Source organism: Chenopodium album, chromosome 12 (assembly GCF_948465745.1).
Source record: "Chenopodium album chromosome 12, dcCheAlbu1.1, whole genome shotgun sequence".
NCBI lineage: Eukaryota > Viridiplantae > Streptophyta > Magnoliopsida > Caryophyllales > Amaranthaceae > Chenopodium > Chenopodium album.
Window position 1 is genome coordinate 10,000,001 of NC_137845.1, and position 22,095 is coordinate 10,022,095.

Below are 22,095 nucleotides of genomic sequence, written 5' to 3' on the forward strand. Positions count from 1 at the left end.
AACCAATGAATAAATGGGAGGCAATGTATATACGGAACCACACTAATACAGACTTACTAATTTAGCAATAAATCAACTATGTACAATAATGTTACATACATATATCAATATTTATTAGGCTGGGTATTGCTCAGAAAGATGTCATGGTTTTCTCAAAGCAGATGCAGCGCCCATCACAACAGCCATTACGACCCCAAGACCAGCACCCAGAGATGCACCAACGGTTGCTGCAGACATTGAGTTGGCCTTGTCCTGCATATCTTTCTTCCCAGCAATCCCCTTATCTTGTGAGAGCTCTTCTAAGAGTTTATCCTTAGCAAATTCCTTCAACCATAAAGGCATAAATAATAGGATTAGACCTCAATAACATACTTCGTATGACAGATAAGAAAATCTAACTTTTACAAGCTGGTATTTATAATTTCAGTCACGTCTGCTACGACAAATATAAATTATTGTGCCCCCAACAGAAGACAGATTTCACAGGAGAAAGATTTCCATGGGCAGAATGAACTTTTATTTCATTTTGTTGTGTTTGTTAATCAGTGTTTGAATCTATTCTCAATAAAACATTATGACATATATAAGTTCCAACTCTTATATATTTATTGAGTTTTTAGAAAATGGATGATCACAAAATGACTTTTAAATTCGTACCTCAAAGGATAACTCCTCTTTTCTTCGGAGCTCACGATGAACAAGCTGACAAAAGGAATCCACACCCTCCACAGGAAGAATAGTGGCTTTCCGCTGGAAAGGTTTCCGCACAAAATTTAATGGGCCAAGAACAAGACCTTGTGGAACCATTCCTCTATTAGTGTCTTCTCTAGCAACAACACTGGACAAAGAGGCATAAGAACTGCCTGCTGTGTGAATAACATAGGGGCAAGAGTTTAATATCTCTGTGTTGCCAGGAGATGCCTGATATGCCTTCAACACAGCATCAATTGCCTCTCTTTGCTGGTGTGCACTCACGGAAAATTTATTAGTTATCGCAAGAACCCAAGGTATACCAAGGGCTTTAGCCTCATCCAGTAAAAAACAGAGGGCAGGTCGTCGTTGCAACACATTGGAATCACTGTATCTAGGTATTTGATGAGCAAGGTTATGAACAAGCACAAGCAAATCAATCTTCCTGCTAAGATCTCGAATACCCGTCCATAATTCATCTCTAAAACGAGAAGCCTCAGTACTCAACTCCTAAAGAAGGAAAGAAAAAATTGATTATAAAACAGCTCCTACTGGGAAACACAGGCTAGATTAAATTTCACCCAAAAAAATTATGAGAGAGAGAGGTAAGCAGATAAAAGTAAAGGTAGAAACATTTAAGAGATTGAAAACAGCCAGAATACAATCATATATATAAGAACAAATACTGTAGTATATTTTAACAATATACTTCGTATAAATAGTAACCAACAACAAAGTTACAAATTATTTAAAAAAAAAATCAAAAACTTCTAAAAAGCAACCTAATAAGTCCCTAGGTACACACTTAAAAGTCTCAAACAAACTAATTTCAGAAATTTGCATTACGAGATTGTGAAACTGACTTCCTAGAGAAGCGCACCTGTAAATTTATTCCGGCTGAGTCCATGTAATACAAACCACCAGCAATTCCTTCTTGAATATCTGCTTCGGGCTGCATACTCTCACCATCAGTTGAAGTTGATTGTCTTCCTTTATCCAAAATAGCCTTGAAAAGAGATGTTTTACCAGCACCCTGACATCACAAATCATGCTACATGTAAGGAAACAACCTAATTTCAAAATATCAAGCTATGTTAATTAAGGAATATTTCACAAGTACCTCAAGACCAACTAATCGCACTCTGCGAGTCCTAACATCAACCTCTTTGGAAACAGTGGTGAAGTCGGTGGTACAGTATATATAAAAATTATTTAACCCAGGAGAATGGGAAGATTTACTTTTAGATAATGCTCCTAACATTTGTTGTGCCTTTAGATTAATGGATTCGGAATCAATGGAAGGGAAAACTGTGAACGCATCTGGAACAATCTGATGCTTTGGAGGACTTTTTAATGGAGCTCCAACAAGCACTCTCATCTTATCCAATTCAGGCTGTGTTTCATCTGAGTAAGTTGGTGAAGGAGGATGAGTATCAACTGTTGTAAAACACCTAGAAAATGAAACAGAAATATAAAAACCAGCACAAACATGATACACAGCAACTGTTGTTAAGGTACCAGCAGCACCATTTGTACACTTTCCAGCATACATTAAAAAATTTAATATGATAAATCTCAATTCCTCAGATAAAATGTACACCACCTTATGCAGTTGATAAATATTTTCAAGAATTAGTGACTAAAGGATCCATCTTTTGATGATTAAAAAGCCTCCAAAATTCCAAATAGCGGTAAATCAAACACTAATCAGAAGGCAAGCAAAGCAAAGAAGAGAATATACCAGTTACCATTTATTTGTGCCTGAACTTTACACAAATGGAGCCCAGAACCCGAGATGTCAACTTTTAAGGGATCAGAATTTTTTTCTCCAGGAGTGCCAGTCCATCCAAGTGGAACAATTGAAGTAGCAGTACGAATTGATGGAGACTCAACAATATGCCCAAGCTCAACTGTTCCAGCAATTGATAGCCCAAGCCATTGGTGTAGATGAGGAAACTGCTGAAGCTGCTCAATTCCCAGAAAAGATGCAGGACCGTCACTCATGCACAAATCATAGATCCTGTTAGGGGAGATACAGATTACTGAGAATCCATGATGAACATGTTTAGCAACTTCCTAATTAAGAAGCATCATAAATAGTTTGGTAGAGCCAATGGTTTGCATTCATTGACTCATCATCCTGCCACTGCCAGAGACATGTGGTCCATCCTTATTTCACAGAAGTAACACAGAAAATGGAGATATAAAGATTGCAACAGCACTAAAGATGTTTGATTCATAATTAGTTCATGTATACGAATTAGAATAACTGATACAAGAAACCCAACCTCAAAAAATAAAACCCAAAAACTCCTCTGTTTTCTATCCCATTCCCCTGTTTTCCTTCCCTCCTAAGATCCTCTCTCTGACCTCATCCACCCTCCCTACCAGCCTCCCTTACACAAGCCCTGCCACTCTCAGAGCTCCACCTCCCTCCATCACTCTTCCTCTCCCTCATACATTTTGCACGTCAGGACGACAACCTTTGGTGGATGTTTTGACAATAAAACAACTTAAGATCTAAAATTTTAATGATTAAAATTATACACTACTGCCAGAGATCAAACACAGTTGATAATATATAAATATCTAAGTTTACATATTTGTTTTTTCTTGTGCAAAAGGAGTGGTTATAGCGTAACATGAAATATAGGTTCAATTTTCACTCATATTAAAGAGAATGAGTGAGGTGTAGCAGAGGAGGAAAAAAAGGACAAAGAAGAATCGAAAAAAAAAAAAAAAGGCAGTGACAGCCAAAGAGGAATGATGGTGATATGGGCAGTGAGGAAGGGAAGGAAAGTGATGGTGAGGAGTGAAGGGTGCCCAAACACCTAAAATAAATGCAAGATTCCAGAAAAGAAAATCCAACTTGACTTTAGAACAAGTAGCAATGACGTCAATTTATAAAAAAATAATTTTTTTTAAAAAGAAAAAGAAAAATTGTCATTACATGAAAGCTGAGTGATAAGTAAGCAAAAGCTAGGAAAATACTTCCTCTACTTCTATTTAGTTGACACGTTTCTTTAGTCACGTTTGTCAATGCACAAACAACCATTATTATATTTAATTACCGATAAGCAATAATTATAAAAAATTTATATTTTGAAAATTTATATCGTAACGAAGCTAATAAAATCCTGCATGACTATATTTCATTACATATAAATCACAAAACACAGTCAAGCGAAAGAGTGTGGATAGTGTTAAAGTTAAAAGGTATTGACTAAAAAAAATGGAGGTAGTGTAGAAATAGTTAGAAAATAAGTATTAAAAAAATGTAATCAAGCAAAAGCTTAGGAATAGTAATAAATAAAAGAGTAAGAAAATGCTTCAGCACCTTCTTTAGCCAAAAAAAATATATATAAAAAAATGCTTTAGCATTTACCTCAACATATTTCACATTCAAACAATTCACTGAGCACTTTCTTCTAGATTAAGATTTCCAATAGTTCATTCAAAACTATGAAACACTTCCTCCGTTTCCATTTAGTTGACACGTTCAATTTAGGCACACATATTAAGGAGAGGAGAGAGAGTGAGAGAGAATGATAAAGCAAATGGGGTACACTTAAAAAGCAAGGCATAAAACTTACTCAAAAAGGAAACGTGTCAACTAAAAAAAACTTCCTAAAAAGGAATACGTGTCAATTAATAAAAAACGGAGGTAAGTAGTATTTATTTAAAATACCACCACAAAAGAATTTATCTAGCAATTCGCACAAGGACCAGCAATTTTGAAATTTGCCTTGAATAGTACAAGCTTTGAGCCCTTTGCATTTTGCAATCATTAAACTTGATAGTTTTATTTCTGACAGTCCAATGATGGCCATGGGCCTAAAATTACACATGAGACAATCCAAGAATCCCTACAACTTCTCCACTTTCCAACATAAATGCCACCTCAGTCTCCTAAAGCCCCTCCTACTTGATATTCAACCCCTTACCAGATGAATAAGAGTAACTAGGCAAGCTAGGAAAAATACAAGCCCATATATTGCAAGCCTAAAACAAAAGAGAGAAGTGCATGACAGGAAAAGGTTCAACTTAGCTTGAAATAAGAAAACATTGTGATTAAATTAGAGCTCATAATAAGAGGCGATAACAAAAGAGAGAGGTGCATGACAGGAAAAGGTTCAACTTAGCTTGAAATGAGAAAACATTGTGATTAAATTAGAGCTCATAATAAGAGGCGATAACTTATCAGATCCCAATTTTGAAGAAGATTTCAAATGAAGAACATGAAGTGAATAAGGGAGTTTAACTGTTTACGAGAAAACACTAAAACAGTACTCGTATTACAGTAGAAGAGTGATTACATGAGCGGTAAGTTTCCTTTTGGGTTTCCAAACTGATGTAATATACTATGTTTTTAATGTCATTAATCATTAGTTTATGAAATAATTTTTCCAAGTAAGCATCTCCAATGAGATCTCAAGTAATTGAAAGTAAGAAACTGTCCATCATCACTTTTTAAAAGTTTATCAAGTAACAACCATTAATGCAAGATATGGAATATAAAATGCATATCCATCTGCACTGGTTGAAACAAAGCAGGGAAAGAGAAGTATAAAACAAATAAATTCTGGGCAAAGGGTTACACCTTTGGGAGGCTAAAAGCTAATTGAAAAGTGCATGGAAGAAAGAGACCCCCCCCCCCCTCTCTTCTCTAAGACTTGTCACTCAAAATAAAGAGGGGGGAACAAAGAGCACTAGAGAAAGGGAACACAAGGTTAGTACAATAAAATACAGAGCACGGATGAGACCAGAAATGAGCCTATAGCAAAGCTATGATAGCAGTACAAGGCACCAACAAAGAATGCACAACATACCTCTGAAATCTTGATCTATAAGATCTCATTGAATGCGATTGTAAAAGATCCTTCAATTCAGCAATCATAGATTTGACCTGAAAATGTCTTTGCCAGAAAAAAGCAAGAAACTGAGAAGTTTTGAAATACAGACAAAAGTGCCATTATTTATAATAATCAACACCTTCCACAAATTTTAAAAAAAAAAAAAAATCACATTATTGCCCCATCAAATAAAACACATCATGACGCCATTGCAATATCATAGCATATGCCCGTACAGTAATTTTGTGCATAGAAAATGATGACAAAAGATTTACAGATCTAGACCATAACTTCCAAAGATTTTCTCATGTAACATAGACCACGTAATCAAGTGTATGGAACCAGGTTGGCTTATGGCTTATACTCACAGTACGCAAGGGGTGAGCAAACTGGGTGGGTATCCAGTCAAAATTTTAGAAACCGGACCCATAATTGGTTAGGGACTAGATCCCAAAATTCGAAACCAGAATTGAAACTAGTTGAACTGGCTCCTAGGATTTAGGACTTGGAACCGCCATGTGCAATTCTGATTCTGTTTCCGAGTACCCAATTATGTATATAATTCTTGAAATATAATAAAATTAATATTATTCCGGTTTTTTTTCATTTTTTAGCGACTAATACTTATACTTTTATATGCATTAGGCTATTTTAATTTTTTGTTTTTTATGGTTTATGTTGGGTAACAGGGAACCCAACAGCTTTTGGCTCCAAAGAATTGAGAAATAGAATAGAAATAGAACTTGTGGCAACCAGTTCGTTAATTGATTTCCCGGAATTGGAACCACCGGATTCAATTCTGGTTTTGGTTCCAATTCTGGGTATCCAGAATTGGTGCTCACCCTACTTACGCCTACAATCATACTTAAAAAATACTATACTTGAAGCCCAGGATAGTAGCACAAAGTGGATAATTTAATATAACTTATAGAACTTTGAAACAATTTTTTCAATAATATCTTCAGATGATATCATATATTTAAAATAATAAAACTAAACCATACCGATGTCAACTTTGAGTACTCTGCATCTGATAGAGATTCCGCTGATGATGCCCCCAACAAGTACAGCTGTTTCAAAAAAAGACATGTTGAAGTGTTGAACACTTTCTTCTCGCATTCAAATGAAGAATAAACCAGACAAACTTAAGCAGTTACCTCGCCGAAAGGCACATATGATGGTAAAGAAGGCATTCTGCCCCATGCTCTTCCATCTCCTTCATTGTTGCCACTTTTCTCAGGTACCTTTCTGACAGCATTTGAAGCTGTCACCTTCAAATCATTTTCAGATATTGGCTTAAGAGAAACACCATCACAACCTTCTTCAATCTCTAATGATTGTGGTGCAGCTACATTATCAGATGTTGTAGGATCATAATTAGCCACAGTGGGTGCTTTATCAGAAGCTTCTGCACCTTTTTTTCCAGTTAAATGCCTTCTAATACCCTCTAAAGGAACAAGGCGAGACAATCTCCAAAATGGGGTCTGAACAGGACCAACACCAAGAACCAACTGCTCTTCTTCATTCTCTTTTTGTTTTTCGCCTTGCTTCTCTCTCATCTTTCCAAATTCTAATATCACCCCACCATTCCCTTGATCACCAGTTGACGATGAAGCCGCAGCACCACCACCATCAACTGATGGAGTCTGCGCATTATTATAATGATCAAAATACGCTGGGGATAAAAATCGAGGTATCAAGTCTTCTGGAATACAATAAGTCTTAAAATAATGGTGCCATCCTTTTCGATCAACAAAACTGGATAATGAACCAAAAAAAAAAAAAAAAAAAAAAAGCATATTGTCACGTAAAATCGTGTCATAGAAAATCCATTTTAATATGTAAATAATGATGAGTGATCAACTAAATAGCAAAACTAACTCTCTGAGAGCTGCATTCCCAACAGGGGGCTGGGAGAATGTAATACATCTGACTTGAAACTTTTCATTGTCTTTCAATGGAGAAGACACGGCAATAGCTCTCAAAATGGCTAGTGTGGCCAGTGCTGCAACCTATGATCAAAGCAAGACAGCACAATTGATAACTGCAATGATTTGCACTCGGCAAGGAAAACAAACAAGATAAGCAAAATTTCCGAGTACACTCACAGCTCCACCAAGAGAATGCCCACACAAGACAAGTTTGCGCTTCTTCTTCTGAGCGAGCCTGTACAACTCGAAGGCCGGTATCCCTTTAGCCCGAGACATGAAACCCTGTAATTAAATTATTTCAAAAGATAATTGACAATGAAAGCATAAAAAACAATTTCACATGCACTATAACAAGATTTAGGCATTCAAGACTATGAACTTTAATCAAACAACAAAGCTATACACTGTCGTCGTACTCTATGAGCGGCAGGTCTCAGCTTGTGTTTCAATTGCTTAGGTTTAGTTTCCGTCTTTGCATGAGAATCTACATTTCCTTTTCGTCCATTGGACATATCTGACTCAGCAATATCAGTTTCTTCCATAACCTCCATGTCATTCTCGTGAAATAAAGCTCCTTGAAATATATTAGCATCGGCCATCACATCTCTATTGTTCAAGGACATCATGTGAATCAGAAAATTGTGGAAGAAGCATGTAAAATAAATTTAAATAAAGAGTCTACATGACATACTTGTACTCCCTTGTCCCAACGAAAGAAGCAAATAAAGTGTCACCTGCTTCTGCCAACAGGTATCTGTATTTTTTATTTTAAAAAAAAAAAAAAAAAAAAAAAAAAAAAAAAAAAAAAAAAAAAACCAAATAAAAAAGAACCCATGAGAAAACAAATAGCTCACTGGATTACACATATCCTTAAACAAGTCTTGTTCTACAGTATTAGGAAAATAACGGTCCCCATTATTTAGGAACATAATGAATAATTTGCGTGTACCAAGGAACCTTAATATAAAAAAAAAATGCACAGCTAAAAATGAAGACAATGTTCCTTTGGCTAACAATCTTAACATGTAAAAGATGAAAGCTTTCATGCCCATTGAACATAAAATTAAAACAAAGCCATTATGATGTCACAATAGTAACCATAACCGCAGCCACAACCTCAATTCATTTCTATACAGCCAAATACATCGGAACTTGATCAGAACTTTCATGATGAACAGAGTGTAGGTGAGATAAGCCAAAATTCAAACTTTACTTCATTGAAACTACTGAAAAATAGAAAGTATAAGCATCGCTAGAGATAAAAAATAAATAAATAAATAAAAATAAAAAATAAAAATAAAAAGTATCAAAAGACATAAATACTTCGTACTTTACAACATTATCCATGTTATAGTTTGATTTAAAAAAAAAAAAATACTATATGCTTTTCCAACATAACAAAAACTAAACAGGTAAGATAAGCCGTTATGTGGTAATTCAAGTCCAGAACAGATAATTTGAACTAATAAGGATCCGTAACAGACACTAACAAGATAAGACAGTGAATTTGAACTCCTAAATTTAAGATATGATCATTCCCAACCCTAGCCAGCACGCAGATGAGTCCAGCACATAAGACTTCAAGGACATCCTATCCAGGAAATTTAAAAAATTTAGAGCTGAGCAGATAAGAATAGCTTAACCCAGTTGTGATCAATGTATAAAACAGCCCAAGGCGCTGATGCAATGAAGGTCCTGCTGCGCCTAGGTGCGCTTTGGTGCGCCTCTTTGAAGTGAGGTGCACAATATAAACCTTGATTATGTGCTCCTCACGCGCCTTAGGCGCGGCTCATTGATGTGCCTTGCCTAGAGCGAAAAAGGCGCTCTACCCTAATCGCCTAGGCATGCCTTATATACTGGATATGATGACTAATGATCTTAGCTAGCGTAACTTTTTGCCGTATAACTTCACAATGTGATGCCAAGGAAACAAATTTGACATGCTACAATGGTCAATCAAGAAGTGAAATATTATGTACAATGACATGCCCTACACCTTTGTAGGCAAATTAGAATGATTGCTTCTCCACAAAATCAAATGACAAAAATTAGGTACTAAAAAACCAGACTTGCAGATTGCAGAGAAGCCTTGACATAATAATCCCTTCGCTTTTTTTAAGTGACACATTTTTCTTAAACCTCTATTTCTGTAAGTAGCAAACTTTCCCTTTTTAGAAATTGTTGAAATACAACTATTTTTAATTATTACTCTCTCTTTTGGTCCCCATATTACAAACTTCTCTTTTTTTTAATACTTGCAACACTTCTTTGTTCACACTTGCCAATTATCTTTTTAAATCGTTAATATCTTAAATTACCAATGTGTAAAAATTATAAAAGTTTAATATTATGAAAGAATAAATCGAGACAATATTCTACATGACAATATCTTATCTAACCTATAAATCACCAAAACTAGTCAAAGTGAGATATGTGAATAGTGTAAAGTCTTGCAAGTAAAAAGCACGGAGAAAGTTTAAATTAATTTTTCTTTCCTCATGGACCCGCTATTACATTATTATTTCACTCATCCCACATTCTAGAATTTATTTCTCCTCAAACTCAGCACAGAAACGAATGTGTCAGTCAGTAAAATAGAGGGAGTAATTGTTACCTTTAAAAGAAGCAAATGAATGCAAAACCAATTCAGAGGTCAACGGTGGGATGTCAAGGCATATAAAGCATGACAGGCCATCTACGTTCATCAAGTAAAATCACATTTATTTTTGAAGAAATGTTCTCTATTGTTAGTCCAGAAACCAGAGGTTTATTAAGACAAAGAGACTAACTGATACCAAATGGTGACATGGCTACAAGCTGCTATTGCCTGAAGCTTAAATAATTTAGGAAAAAGTAATGCAAAAATCAAAAGTAACATAAGCAAGTAAGTTTTGCATTCATGTACCAATAAATTTCATAATTGAATAACGAAGACACGTTAAAAACTTCAGCCATACAAAAGATACCTATGAGGAACATGATCAAGAGATGGTTGAACACGCTCCAAACAAATGACTTCCCCTCCAAAGTCAGCTTTGAACTTGTTTACTGCTCGAATTAGCTCCGTTGCAGGCCTCTATATGATCAAAAATAGCAACAAGCATTTAATATCTGAGCTAAATGCAAAAAAATAAGCACATACACTACTGATACACACTATTTGATTGTACTAGCTAAGTGTTCTTAAAAGCCTAAATCTCTCATCTCAACTCAGCACGAATTATAGCAATACCACACCGAAATCTCCTGATTCAAAATACATAATATACACGACGACATTCGTACAACACAACATAAAGCTATAAGTGCCTTTTATACCTCTCCGCAATCATCATATCATACATTATTTAAAAAATAAAAAAAAAAAAAAAAAAAAAAAAAAAAAAAAAAATCACCCGCATTATTAACAAATTCAGCTCATGGTATTAACAAACTCATTGAAATTACACAGCATTCAATTTTATATAAGAATCCCATCCTTCTTAATAACAATTGCACTAATGAGTTCAATCATCAGAAAACAAACAAATTTCCAGAAATTCCAGCAATTTTCCGAATTCAAACACAAACCAATCAATTAAACACAAAACAAAAACAATCAAAAACTTCAAAATTCAGAATTAACCTTGTAAACACACTCAGAAAGAACCATGCAACAAAGAATATCCTGCAAATCAGAAACAGATTCAGCCTTAACAGCACGACAAAGATCTTGAAGTTGCTTCTTCCTTCTCTCATACTCTTCTTGAAGCTTCCTACGTTGTTCTCGATCAGTCGACCATGGCGGCCACTTCACTCCAACCCAACCTCGAAACTGCGGCAATGGCGGAAGTTGAAGCTTCGGGAACTTTGAAGTTTGATCTTTGATCCAACCCTCTAATTTGCGTTGAAATCCTTCTACAATCATCGCTGATCATTGAAAAATTTCGATTGTTTGGTAGAAATCCCTAACCCTAATTTTCAATTTGAAATTGAATTGGTAATTTGAAGAAGATATAATTTGTTGTGAGAAAATTTTGTGGATTAGATATGAAAAGGGGGAATGAGAAAAAGTATATACTGAGGAATCGAACTCCCGCGATTAAGGAATGTAATTGAATCGATAATTGTAGAATTTTTGGAGTTTTTTTGTTGCGAATTTTGTCTTTTTTAAAATGAAAGATAAGTTTTGAAAGAGATGTGTGGCCCATGAATTTGTTTGGATTGGCCCATGAATTTGTTTTGGATTGGCCCATTAAGTTGCTAAAATTGGATTGAGAGTTTGAAACTCTATGGTGTCCACAACATGATCTCTTAATAGATTTTTAATGATATGGTAGATGATACAAACAACAAAATTTAAAATTATTAATAAAATTTTCATTAAAATCTTTCTAACTCCTAAGTAGCCAAGTAGGTCATTGAAGTGTTGATAGTAAATTTCGTTTTGAATTTACTGATGCTTATGGAGAGTTTGACCTGCGACTATACATTGTGATTACACAAACTTTAAAAAAAATCGGGTGTACAATAATTATTGTACATTCACCATAACGATAGACTAGATTGATTAAAAGTTACCTCTAAAATAAATAAAAGTTACCCTAATATGCATAAAAGTAAGCCAATACAAATAAAAATTATTAGTAAAGAATCACATTTTAAATAACTAAAAATCAATTATTAGTGATTAAATGTATTAAATTACCATTGTAAAACTTTTGTTATTGTCTATTTATATAAAAATTGTATTATGTTAAAACCCAAAAAAAAGGCAAAAAGTTACCCCAAAATTAGGTAAAAGTTACCCTTATACTGCTCGATGTACAGTAAAATTAGTGTAAACCGGGTGTATACAAAAGTCTTTGTTGTTATTAACCTTATTGCAATACATCATATCCTTAAACGATAATGTGGTGTGTCACATAGAAAATTTTGTGAATGAATAATAAGTTATGTCTCATAAATTTGACATTATTTGATGGCAAACATTATTATAAAATCCAAGGTTATTCATTATCTCTTACTTAGTACATGTAGGAGTAGGTATTCAAAATTTAATTTACTTTTTTTAACTTTTACAGCTTATTGATCATTTGTTTGACATATTTGTTTGACATAAAACTACATAACTATGAAATATTTCAATCCTTTAAAAGTAATAAATTGATTAATTTGGTTTTCTTTAATAAGAGTTGAAAGTCCTAATAATTAGTAATTCTCATAACTCATAAGAAATACCCACCTTGTATAACGAAACAAATATATATTTACCGAACTCACAAAAGCAACTTCAATTCTGAAAATTGAAATTTTTGTAACATGTGACTTTTAGGTCGAACTACCGAGTCTCTAGTCCTTGTAATCTCTATCTATCAATTGAAAGTCCCAACATGTGTGGATGAAGCTACAATGTATGAAAGCAATGCAAATCTAAAACTCTTAGCTTTAAAGGTTTAGGAATATTGACAATACACCAAATAATTGTTGAGCTAATAAAAAGGAGGTCATTAAAGGAGTCCACATGATGGAATCCTAAACCCACCGTTGTCCTTGATTTCAAAAAGCTTGCTTCACACATTGTGTATGTGCAAGTGCAACTTCCTCTCCCCTTCCTAAATCCTAACACCTAACCCTCAAACCTTTTTATTTTTAGTCTTTATTTTGTTCTTTACACATTCTAAAGTCAAATCTCACTTTATAACTTGTTACACAACATAACGAATACTTCCCTAAATAGCAAACTTACTACAACTTACAACTCCTACAAGTATATGGTAAAGACTAAAGAGTAATTGTAAATTATATTCCTTTCTCCAATACACTTGTATAGCATATATTATTATATATAGCATTTGCACTTTTGTAGAGGGCTTGCTTAGATAAGAAATAATTGGCTAGAGTAAATATTATGTAGTACTTGGTAGTTAAGTAGCTAAACAAACTACGTGAATTAAAGTTGCCTAGTAACGGAATCATGCATTTTTATCATTCTATGCAGCTAGTTTAGTCAATATGTAACTAGAGTAAAGATGTTCTTGGGGGTATTTGTTTGAACAATGGAAATGAATTTATCATTATTATATTCACTTTAATTTCACTCACTTTAGGAATAAATTTATTTAATTAAGTTGTAATGATGGATTATAAGTTCAGATATAAGATCAAATGTGTAGTGTTAATAAGGGTTACTTATCCTAATTTTACCATATTGATAAGCTTTGAAATATATAATCATATGAAAATCTTATTAAATGTGTCAGAATTTATATTTTTTAAAAATAAGATAAAGAGAATAAAGTTCTAGTGGGCGTGGCAAGGCCCCTAATTGTACAATTAAAAGAATCATTTTGTTCATAATATGCTTACTAGTTAGGGCCTGTTCTGTTCAGTTTAATTTCAGTTCAGTCAGTTTCAATCATTTCAGTTCACATCCTAATTTCTTTCTCTCATAAACAATTCATTTCACTTTTGTTCAGTTCATTTTTTCTATTTGCCTTTTAATGATCTCCGAGACGCATCTTAAAACGTGTATATATATATATATGAGTAAAAATTATAAAAACTTGATATGACTAACATATACTATGAAATGAATTCAAAAAAATCTCACATAATTGTCCCTTAAGATTCACGGGAATTTTTTTATCATTTTTTATAAAGTTTAACCCACATAATCCATATTAGTTACTTCCTCATGCTTTTCTTTTTTTTTAAAAAAAAAATAAAATTATAGTTGCAACCGTTTGACTTTTATAATATTTATGTGTTTCACTTTGACTAACTTTATATAGTCACGTAAGATCTTGTTAGATTTATATCAATTTACACAATTCTAATATCAAATGTTTATAAATTTTACATATTAATAATTAAAGGAGTAAATGATTGAAAGTATACGTTAACGAGTGTAAAAAAAGAATGTTGTAAATATAATTTTTTTTTTTAAAAAAAAAGTATAGGTCAAAAATTAAGAGACGGGAGTGCTAATAGAACAAACACACTCCAAACAATTTTAATTTTCACTCATTACACAAAAATTCGCGTGACAAATCCCATACTTCTCCTCTGTCCCTAATTTCAAATGTCACCTTTTCATTGGCTACCTCACCTCCACTAACTAATTTTCTCTCTCCTATTTAACCCCCTTTCCCTTCCTCATTCTTCTCTACTTTCCCAAACCTCACTTTCCTCTTCTTCTCCACCTTCATCTTCATCAATGGAGTTTCTTCAATCCTCCATTACTTTCTCTCTCCTCTTCCTCCTAACCTCTCTTCCACTTTCTCTCTCCTCAACCTGCACCTCTCCTAAGCTCACATCCTCCTACAAATCATGTAACGAACTCCCTTCTCTCAGCTCATCGCTTCATTATTCTTATGACCACTCAAATAAATCACTTTCTATCGCTTTTACGGCAACCCCGCCTTCGGCTTCTGGCTGGGTTGCCTGGGGAATTAACCCTACTGGTACCGGTATGGCCGGTACCCAAGCCATCGTAGCTTTCAAAGATACTGACGGTTCAATGTCTGTTAAGACCTTCAATCTTTCGTCGTATTCCGACATTATTGAAGGGAAGTTGTCATTTCCGGTTTACGAAAAACGGGCGGTTTTTAATGCTGCTGATGGGTCGATTACTATTTTTGCAAGCGTTGGGAATTCTGGTACTGGTAAGATTAACCATGTTTGGCAAGTTGGTCCTGGTGTTTCGAAAGGTTTTCCTGAGAAACACGAGTTTAAGCCGGAGAATCTTCAGTCGAAAGGTACTTTGGATTTGAATGGAGGAGCAAGTAGTGGCAGTAAAGCGTCGGAAAGTGCTAGTGATGCTGCTACTAAGAAGAGAAATGTGGGTTTATTGTTACTTCTTTCGAGTTTGGTTCTTGGTTTGTTTTCTGTTTTTGGGTGCTCTTAAATTCTGGGAATTTTGGGAGTTTATTATTATGGATCAATTTTGATTCTTTTGCACTTAATTAAATATATAGTAATTGTGTAGTGTTTTATCCATAATTGATAAAAAAAATTGTAGTATTAGTGAAATTGGATGTTGTGGTTAGATTATAGTAGTAAAATTGTATGCTATGGTTGATGATCAGAAAGTGTTTGAATAAATTTCATTAGAACAGCTTTTAGTATTGAATACAGGCTTTTCTGTTAGATTATGCTCAAATTATATGTAGACGGGATTCGATCTCAGCCACCTCTCTTAAGTCTTTAATCAACTAAGCTAGCTGACATCTACTTCAGTTACTTGTTAACTGTGTGCCTACTGTACAACCACCAGTCAGCCATAGTTCTTACAAAGAGAAACTACTGGTCAAACTAACACACAAGAAATGTTTATGATTTCATATTTCTTTTCAGGGATCTCACTGTTATGCTTTTAAGCTACTTCTTGTTGTAGTTGAGATTCTGAAATTGACTTTTTATGTTAATTTTTATTCATTAATAGAAATTCCTGAAACAATGTTCTTTAATTTTTAGCTGTCATTGTTATCCTGAAATTGCATGTCAGAATTATGATTGCCAACTACCCCATTCAAATTAAAGTTCTGTTAAATGTTCATGTTAATTTCCTGTCATTGCTGATATCATATTGACAATTTTGGTATTGTGGTTTGTTGAATTTTCAGACTCATGGGATTCTGAATGCAATTAGTTGGGGATTATTGTTTCCAATTGGAGCTATCATTGCAAGATACATGAGAACATTTGAATCAGCAGATCCTGCATGGTTTTATGTTCATGTTTCTTGCCAGATATCTGGATATGCTATCGGTGTTGCCGGCTGGTCCACCGGACTTCAACTCGGAAGCGAGTCCGTAGGGATCGTATATTCGAGTCATCGCTACATCGGCATTGCCCTCTTTGCCCTGGCTACTCTGCAGGTAACTCTTTCTTGCTGTTTTATAAATACTCATTTAACTGTGATATAAGCCTACTTGTACTTTGAAGATCTGAATGTAGATTTGACCTGTGAAATGTGAAGGTTTAATAGGGTTCAGAACATCAGATATTTCCCAAATTAATGCAACTCTTAACAATTGATAAGATGTTCTGATTTTTTGAGTAACTCAACTAAATGTTAGTATGGTACCAAATGGTCCCTTAAGTTTTGGGACTTTAGTGATTGTTGTTTGCCCCATTTGCTGAGGGGCTATTCTCATTTTGGACTGCTCTAATCTTGCAGATTTTCGCGCTGTTTCTAAGACCAAAGAAAGAGCACAAGTTGAGGTTTTACTGGAACATATACCACCACGGCATTGGATATGCCATCATTATCCTCAGAATCATCAACGTATTCAAAGGCTTAAAAATACTCGAACCTGAAAAGAAATGGAAATCAACGTACGTTACCATTCTTATTGTGCTGGGTGGCATTACTGCAGTACTAGAAGTTTTTACCTGGATCGTTGTCCTACGAAGAAAATCGAGTAGATCCACCAAACCCTATGCTTGATCAGCTCATCAAAAAGTCCTTAAACACGACGACTCCATTCATTGGATCATCAAAGCTTGTAAGATGATTGATACGCTTTATAGTTCACTTATTCGACAGGGAATATCATCCCTCATGTTGTCTGTCCTTAGTGTATATTGGTTTGAGATAGTTGTGGTATAGATAAGCGCTCTCATTTTCCGATTATTTCAAGGATTGTATGTATCTTAGATAGTTGCATATAGGCAGATATTCAGAAATATGTGAGCCCATCTTCATTTGTTTGTGCAAGTGTGCTAGATTCTTTACTTTTAGCAGAAATTCACATTTCCTATTTTAGCTTAGAACAGAATTTTATACTGCTTACTGATATGAGTAATTTTCTTTTATAATGTGTTGCACTGCTGCTGGTTTTTGCTCTTAGTTGTTGAATAACAAGGCACTCCCAAGTCCCAACTGCTTAATCGGCAGACATTTGGTATTTATATAACAAATGTTATTCGTAAATTTTTTGTAAATCAACAATAGTACTCCATCATTAAGTGATCAAATAGTACAATAACATACTGTATACGAAAATATGTTTATAATAATAACGGTACTTTAAGTACTCCATAAAATGGTACTAACGTGTTTTGGTTCTGACCAGCAATTACTGTACTGTGTTAAACGTCTCACCATGAGACATTCAGACTTCATAACTAACAACATTACAACAGTAAATTGACCAAGAAGTTGGTCACTGACTCATTGATTCTTACTGACATGAGTTGGGAGTTATTATCTGAATTCAAGAAGGCCGCCAAAACTAATTTAATTGTCAAACGGGATGGAAGCAAGTACCAGTATTGATGTACTTTTGCAAAGAAAGTATACTTTTAATTTCTCCTTTCTCTAATTTTGACCGAATATGCTAGGGTACACTTGGTGTGCAAAAAAATTTTGTACTCCCTCCGTCTCTTTATTCATGTCCACTTTGATAAAGAGACGGATTTTAATAAAGAGACGGAGGGAGTACATCAAGTTTTCTGGTAGTTGATAAGGAATCTTATTTTGAAGTGGGCTATCTTTTTTTTTCTTTTCCTTTTATCTTAGCTGAGTTGACAACATTTAATAGGAATCTTGTACACCAAGTGTACCCCTATCCTTTCCCAATTTTGATAAACTTTAGTTACTATGAGTACGGTGTAAAATTTAAAGACATACGAGTAGCAATTAAGTTGACTTCTAATTTACTAGCTTGACCACAATTTTGTTTAATTGTGCAATTATGAAATTTATGTAAAGTTTCGATTCTGAGAGTTAATATTAAGACATTTCTTTTTTGATGAAATATTAAGACATTTCTTAATCATAAATATCACATGACTATTTTGTCCTGTTATATGCGTTGTATGTACCAGCGGAAATTAATTTAGAAGAGAAATTATTAGAAGAGAAATTTTGCAAATATTTTGTTCATCAATTATAAAAAAAAATTTAAAAAGAAAAAAAAAATGTCAGTTATGCATTCATCCTAACATCCTTCATGTTTGTTTTCATTACTATACTGCAACAAAATTTTCATAATAAATGTTTAAAGGAATTGAGTGCATCAAACAGACATAGAGGGAGTGGTAGTCATCATTTTTGTTATGTATTTTATTTATGAAAAGTTTATAATTTAATCAATATATATATTAAAACTCAAAGGCAAGCATTGTAATCTCGCCACGTGTTGTCAATCTCGCCACGTGTTACCATGTCACATACTATTACCAATCATCAATGTTTCCACACAAAAATTAATAATTTGTGAGCAATAGTATTTGAACCCATGACCTCATCTTCATTAAAGTTAAACTCTAACCATTACTCCAACAACAAATCTTATGATAATAAAGTTGTATTAAAAAGACTTATTCATGTTCATAAATACAAAAATTTTAATAGCCAACTTATATGTGTATATTTTGACAACAATATAATTATAAAATTAATTTCATTTTTTTCCATTACTCAACCTTTAGTATAAGTTATACACTTATATTTAAGTATTAAAATGTGTAACCCAAATTTAAATAAAGGTTTTTTTTTTTTTTAACTAAGAAATTTGTTACTAGAAGAAATTTTAATGATACGATATAATATTTAGTTACTTCATATTAATTAATAATTAACAAATGGTCGATATTGTTTTTATAAAACCACCAATGTATGTAGGTGGCTGGCATGGGCGGTTGCCGGATTGGCTAGGTGGTTGGGCTTTGGCTGGTGGGTTTTGTTCTTAATTTGTTTTTAAATTTTTTTTAATTTTTTTAGCCAATTAATTCGTGACACGTGTCACTTTAATTAAAAAAATAAATAAATAACCCATTCAACCGGTAACCAGTATTTGGGATTGAAGAAAAAGAAGACCCCCCAAAGTTCGGATTATTCCAGAATAAATGAAAGTTGGGATTATTTTTTCTAATTTTTCCTTTTAATTATAGTATTTTTATATGCATACAATGACCCGGGGCAGCGTCCGGGCCAAAAAACTAGTTTGTATATAAAATGTAATGATTGAACCATGCAATAATTAAATGGACAATTTATAAAGGATAGACAAAGTTCTTTTTGATAAATTGTATAATGAATTTTCTTTTGGAAGGTGTAATAATTGTGGTCTATGAAATTGAATTTATAGTTGAGAGATTGTTATATACACCCGGCCACCCGGGTGAGCGGTACACCTTAAAAAATTTGTTTTCTCATTTGATGATAAAATGAGCAATAATCATCAAAATGATCAAATAATATTCTTGGGTGCACTGTACAACCGAGTGTATACAACTATTTCTAGACTCAAAGTTATAAAAGTAGCATGGTTTAAAGGTTTAATTACTCAATTAGTCGAATATATCATCTAATCTCCTGAATTTAAGCAACTTTTTAAGTCAATGACATGTCAATTATCAACCTAAATCATTCCCATGGTAAATAAATAATGAAGCAAAAAGAGACTACTAAATTTTTATTTATTTTTTTGGAAACAATGGAGACTACTAGATTAGTGATGTGCTAAAAGATTATTAGCCCAAATACAAGTATGGATATCAATCATGGAGAGAGTTTAGGTAGTTGATTAAGTTTGTATATTTTCAATCTATCGCGTATTTAATCTTAAGTTTACACTTACAACCTCTTATTTACACCTTTTTTTTTTACGAAATTATTTACACTTTACTACGTAGTATAATACTTGTATTAATTAACTCTTAAGTGTACAAAAAAGTATATATCTAGTCAAAAGAATATCGCTTTACTATAATTTATAAATCTTGTTAGTTTCATCTATGTAAATTTTTTAAATATTAGTTTTGTAATAATCTCACTTGTATGGATAGTACGTATGTATTACGCACATGAAGGCCATGTAAAATCCATGAGATCGAAGATATATAAGGACTGACGGAGTTAGCTTTTGTAGCAAATTGCATAAATGTTAAATGTTAAAAATACGATGCATGTATGTCGTAGTGTATAATTAATTAAAGAATCATGTAAGACTAATTGGAAAAAGATTTCAAGCTTAAAAGTAGAAAAGATCATTCAATAAGGAATTACTTTACAAAAATAATTAATTTCAAAGTGATTTGAGTGTGATATTATTTATTAGCTTTGTCAAAAGGGCTCAAAAAAAAAAAAAAAAAAAAAAAGGGGTCCCCAAATATAAATAGCAAAATGGTGCAATTCTAACCTGTCTTCACTTTCATCATTTCTCTGTCTTTTGTTCCTTTGCTAAGGAAACACACCTATCTTCCACGGCACCCCACCCCACCCCAAATATTAGAGTCCCTCTCTTTATCTTGTCATCTTCATCTTTTCAATTTGTTTCAAATTAGTTTCCTCCGTTTTTGGTTAGTTAAGTTGTCATGGTTTCAAAACATCTTTTTATAGCATTACTTTTGTAATAGCCATTATAACCAAGCTAATAATTTTAATTTGAGGAGTCAAAAAGTAGAGGATTGGAAGATTTTTAGTTATGACTACGACCCAAGGGTACAAATTAAACGTGTAAGTTCTATTGTATACTAGCTAATTCGGGTGTATTCATAATAAGCACGTACGGTAGTATAAAAAGCAAAGCCAATAGTTTTCCTCAATTGCTCGTTTGGAGAGCTTAGATGAAATCTCGTCTTTGAATCTGCCTAAAGCTTTATATCTAAGTCTGATTTTTTTTTTTTTTTTTTTGATCAAATATCTAAGTCTGATTTCACAATTCTTGAACATAAAAATTATAAAAAAAAAAGTGTTGATGTTTCTTAAAATAAAAGGACTAATAATTGAGAGTGTTAGATTTCGGGAAAACTCCTTAGGTTGGAGTGTGTACCATTGAATAATATATATAAGAGTTTACAAGGGTCGTAATCCTATTATCATAAGGATACGAAGTATATCACAAAAATATACAATATTATCCTAATCTGTGACAAATATTATCGTAAATATAATATCTATCACACCCCCGCAGTCGTAGCGGGAGGAGGTCGTACGCTAAGACTGGACCTGAATTCCAAAAATAACTCCCAAGGTAGGCCTTTGGTGAAAATGTCTGCAAACTGATACCGAGTAGGGACATGTAGAACCCGAACCTGCCCCAACGCAACCTTTTCGCATACAAAATGAATATCCATCTCCACATGCTTGGTTCGTTGGTGTTGTACCGGGTTGCCAGAAAGGTAGATAGCGCTGACATTATCACAATAAACAATAGTAGCCTGCCGTAGAGGACAATGTAATTCAAGTAATAGATTCCGAAGCCAACATGCCTCAGAAACAACGTTTGCGACGCCTCGATATTCTGCTTCTGCACTCGACTTAGACAATGTATGCTGACGCTTAGATGACCAAGAAACGAGGTTGTCCCCAAGAAAACAACAGTAGCCCGAAGTGGAACGTCGGGTATCTGAACAACCTCCCCAGTCAGCGTCAGTGTAAGTAATCAAGCGATGAGAAACAGTAGGATATAAATGTAAACCGTGATCAATGGTACCCTGAACATAACGCAGAATGCGTTTCAGTGCCTCATAATGAGGTTCCCGAGGATCATGCATAAATAGACACACCTGTTGTACCGCATAAGAAATATCAGGCCTGGTGAAAGTGAGATACTGTAAAGCACCTGCTAAACTGCGATACAAAGTAGGATCCCGAAAAGGTGGTCCTGCATCTGCACTAAGTTTGG

General features: G+C 33.8%; 2 protein-coding genes across 2 annotated transcripts; one reads left to right on the forward strand and one right to left on the reverse strand.

Moving 5' to 3' along the window:
* Window positions 1–6: 6 nt before the first annotated feature.
* Window positions 7–11,576, reverse strand: LOC145570292 (uncharacterized). Its single transcript, XM_081629329.1, has 14 exons — window positions 11,100–11,576; window positions 10,441–10,550; window positions 8,166–8,228; window positions 7,891–8,080; window positions 7,652–7,756; window positions 7,425–7,555; window positions 6,701–7,301; window positions 6,548–6,613; window positions 5,520–5,596; window positions 2,432–2,710; window positions 1,811–2,141; window positions 1,571–1,723; window positions 658–1,200; window positions 7–324 (listed from the first exon to the last, which is right to left on the reverse strand). The coding sequence occupies exons 1-14, from the start codon at window positions 11,379–11,381 to the stop codon at window positions 142–144; spliced, it is 3,114 nt and encodes a 1,037-aa protein (XP_081485455.1). The 5' UTR covers window positions 11,382–11,576; the 3' UTR covers window positions 7–141.
* A 3,007-nt stretch (window positions 11,577–14,583) lies between these two features.
* LOC145570293 (cytochrome b561 and DOMON domain-containing protein At4g12980-like) lies at window positions 14,584–17,278 on the forward strand. The gene is made up of 3 exons (XM_081629330.1): window positions 14,584–15,296; window positions 16,081–16,335; window positions 16,638–17,278. The coding sequence occupies exons 1-3, from the start codon at window positions 14,673–14,675 to the stop codon at window positions 16,905–16,907; spliced, it is 1,149 nt and encodes a 382-aa protein (XP_081485456.1). The 5' UTR covers window positions 14,584–14,672; the 3' UTR covers window positions 16,908–17,278.
* Window positions 17,279–22,095: the final 4,817 nt, after the last annotated feature.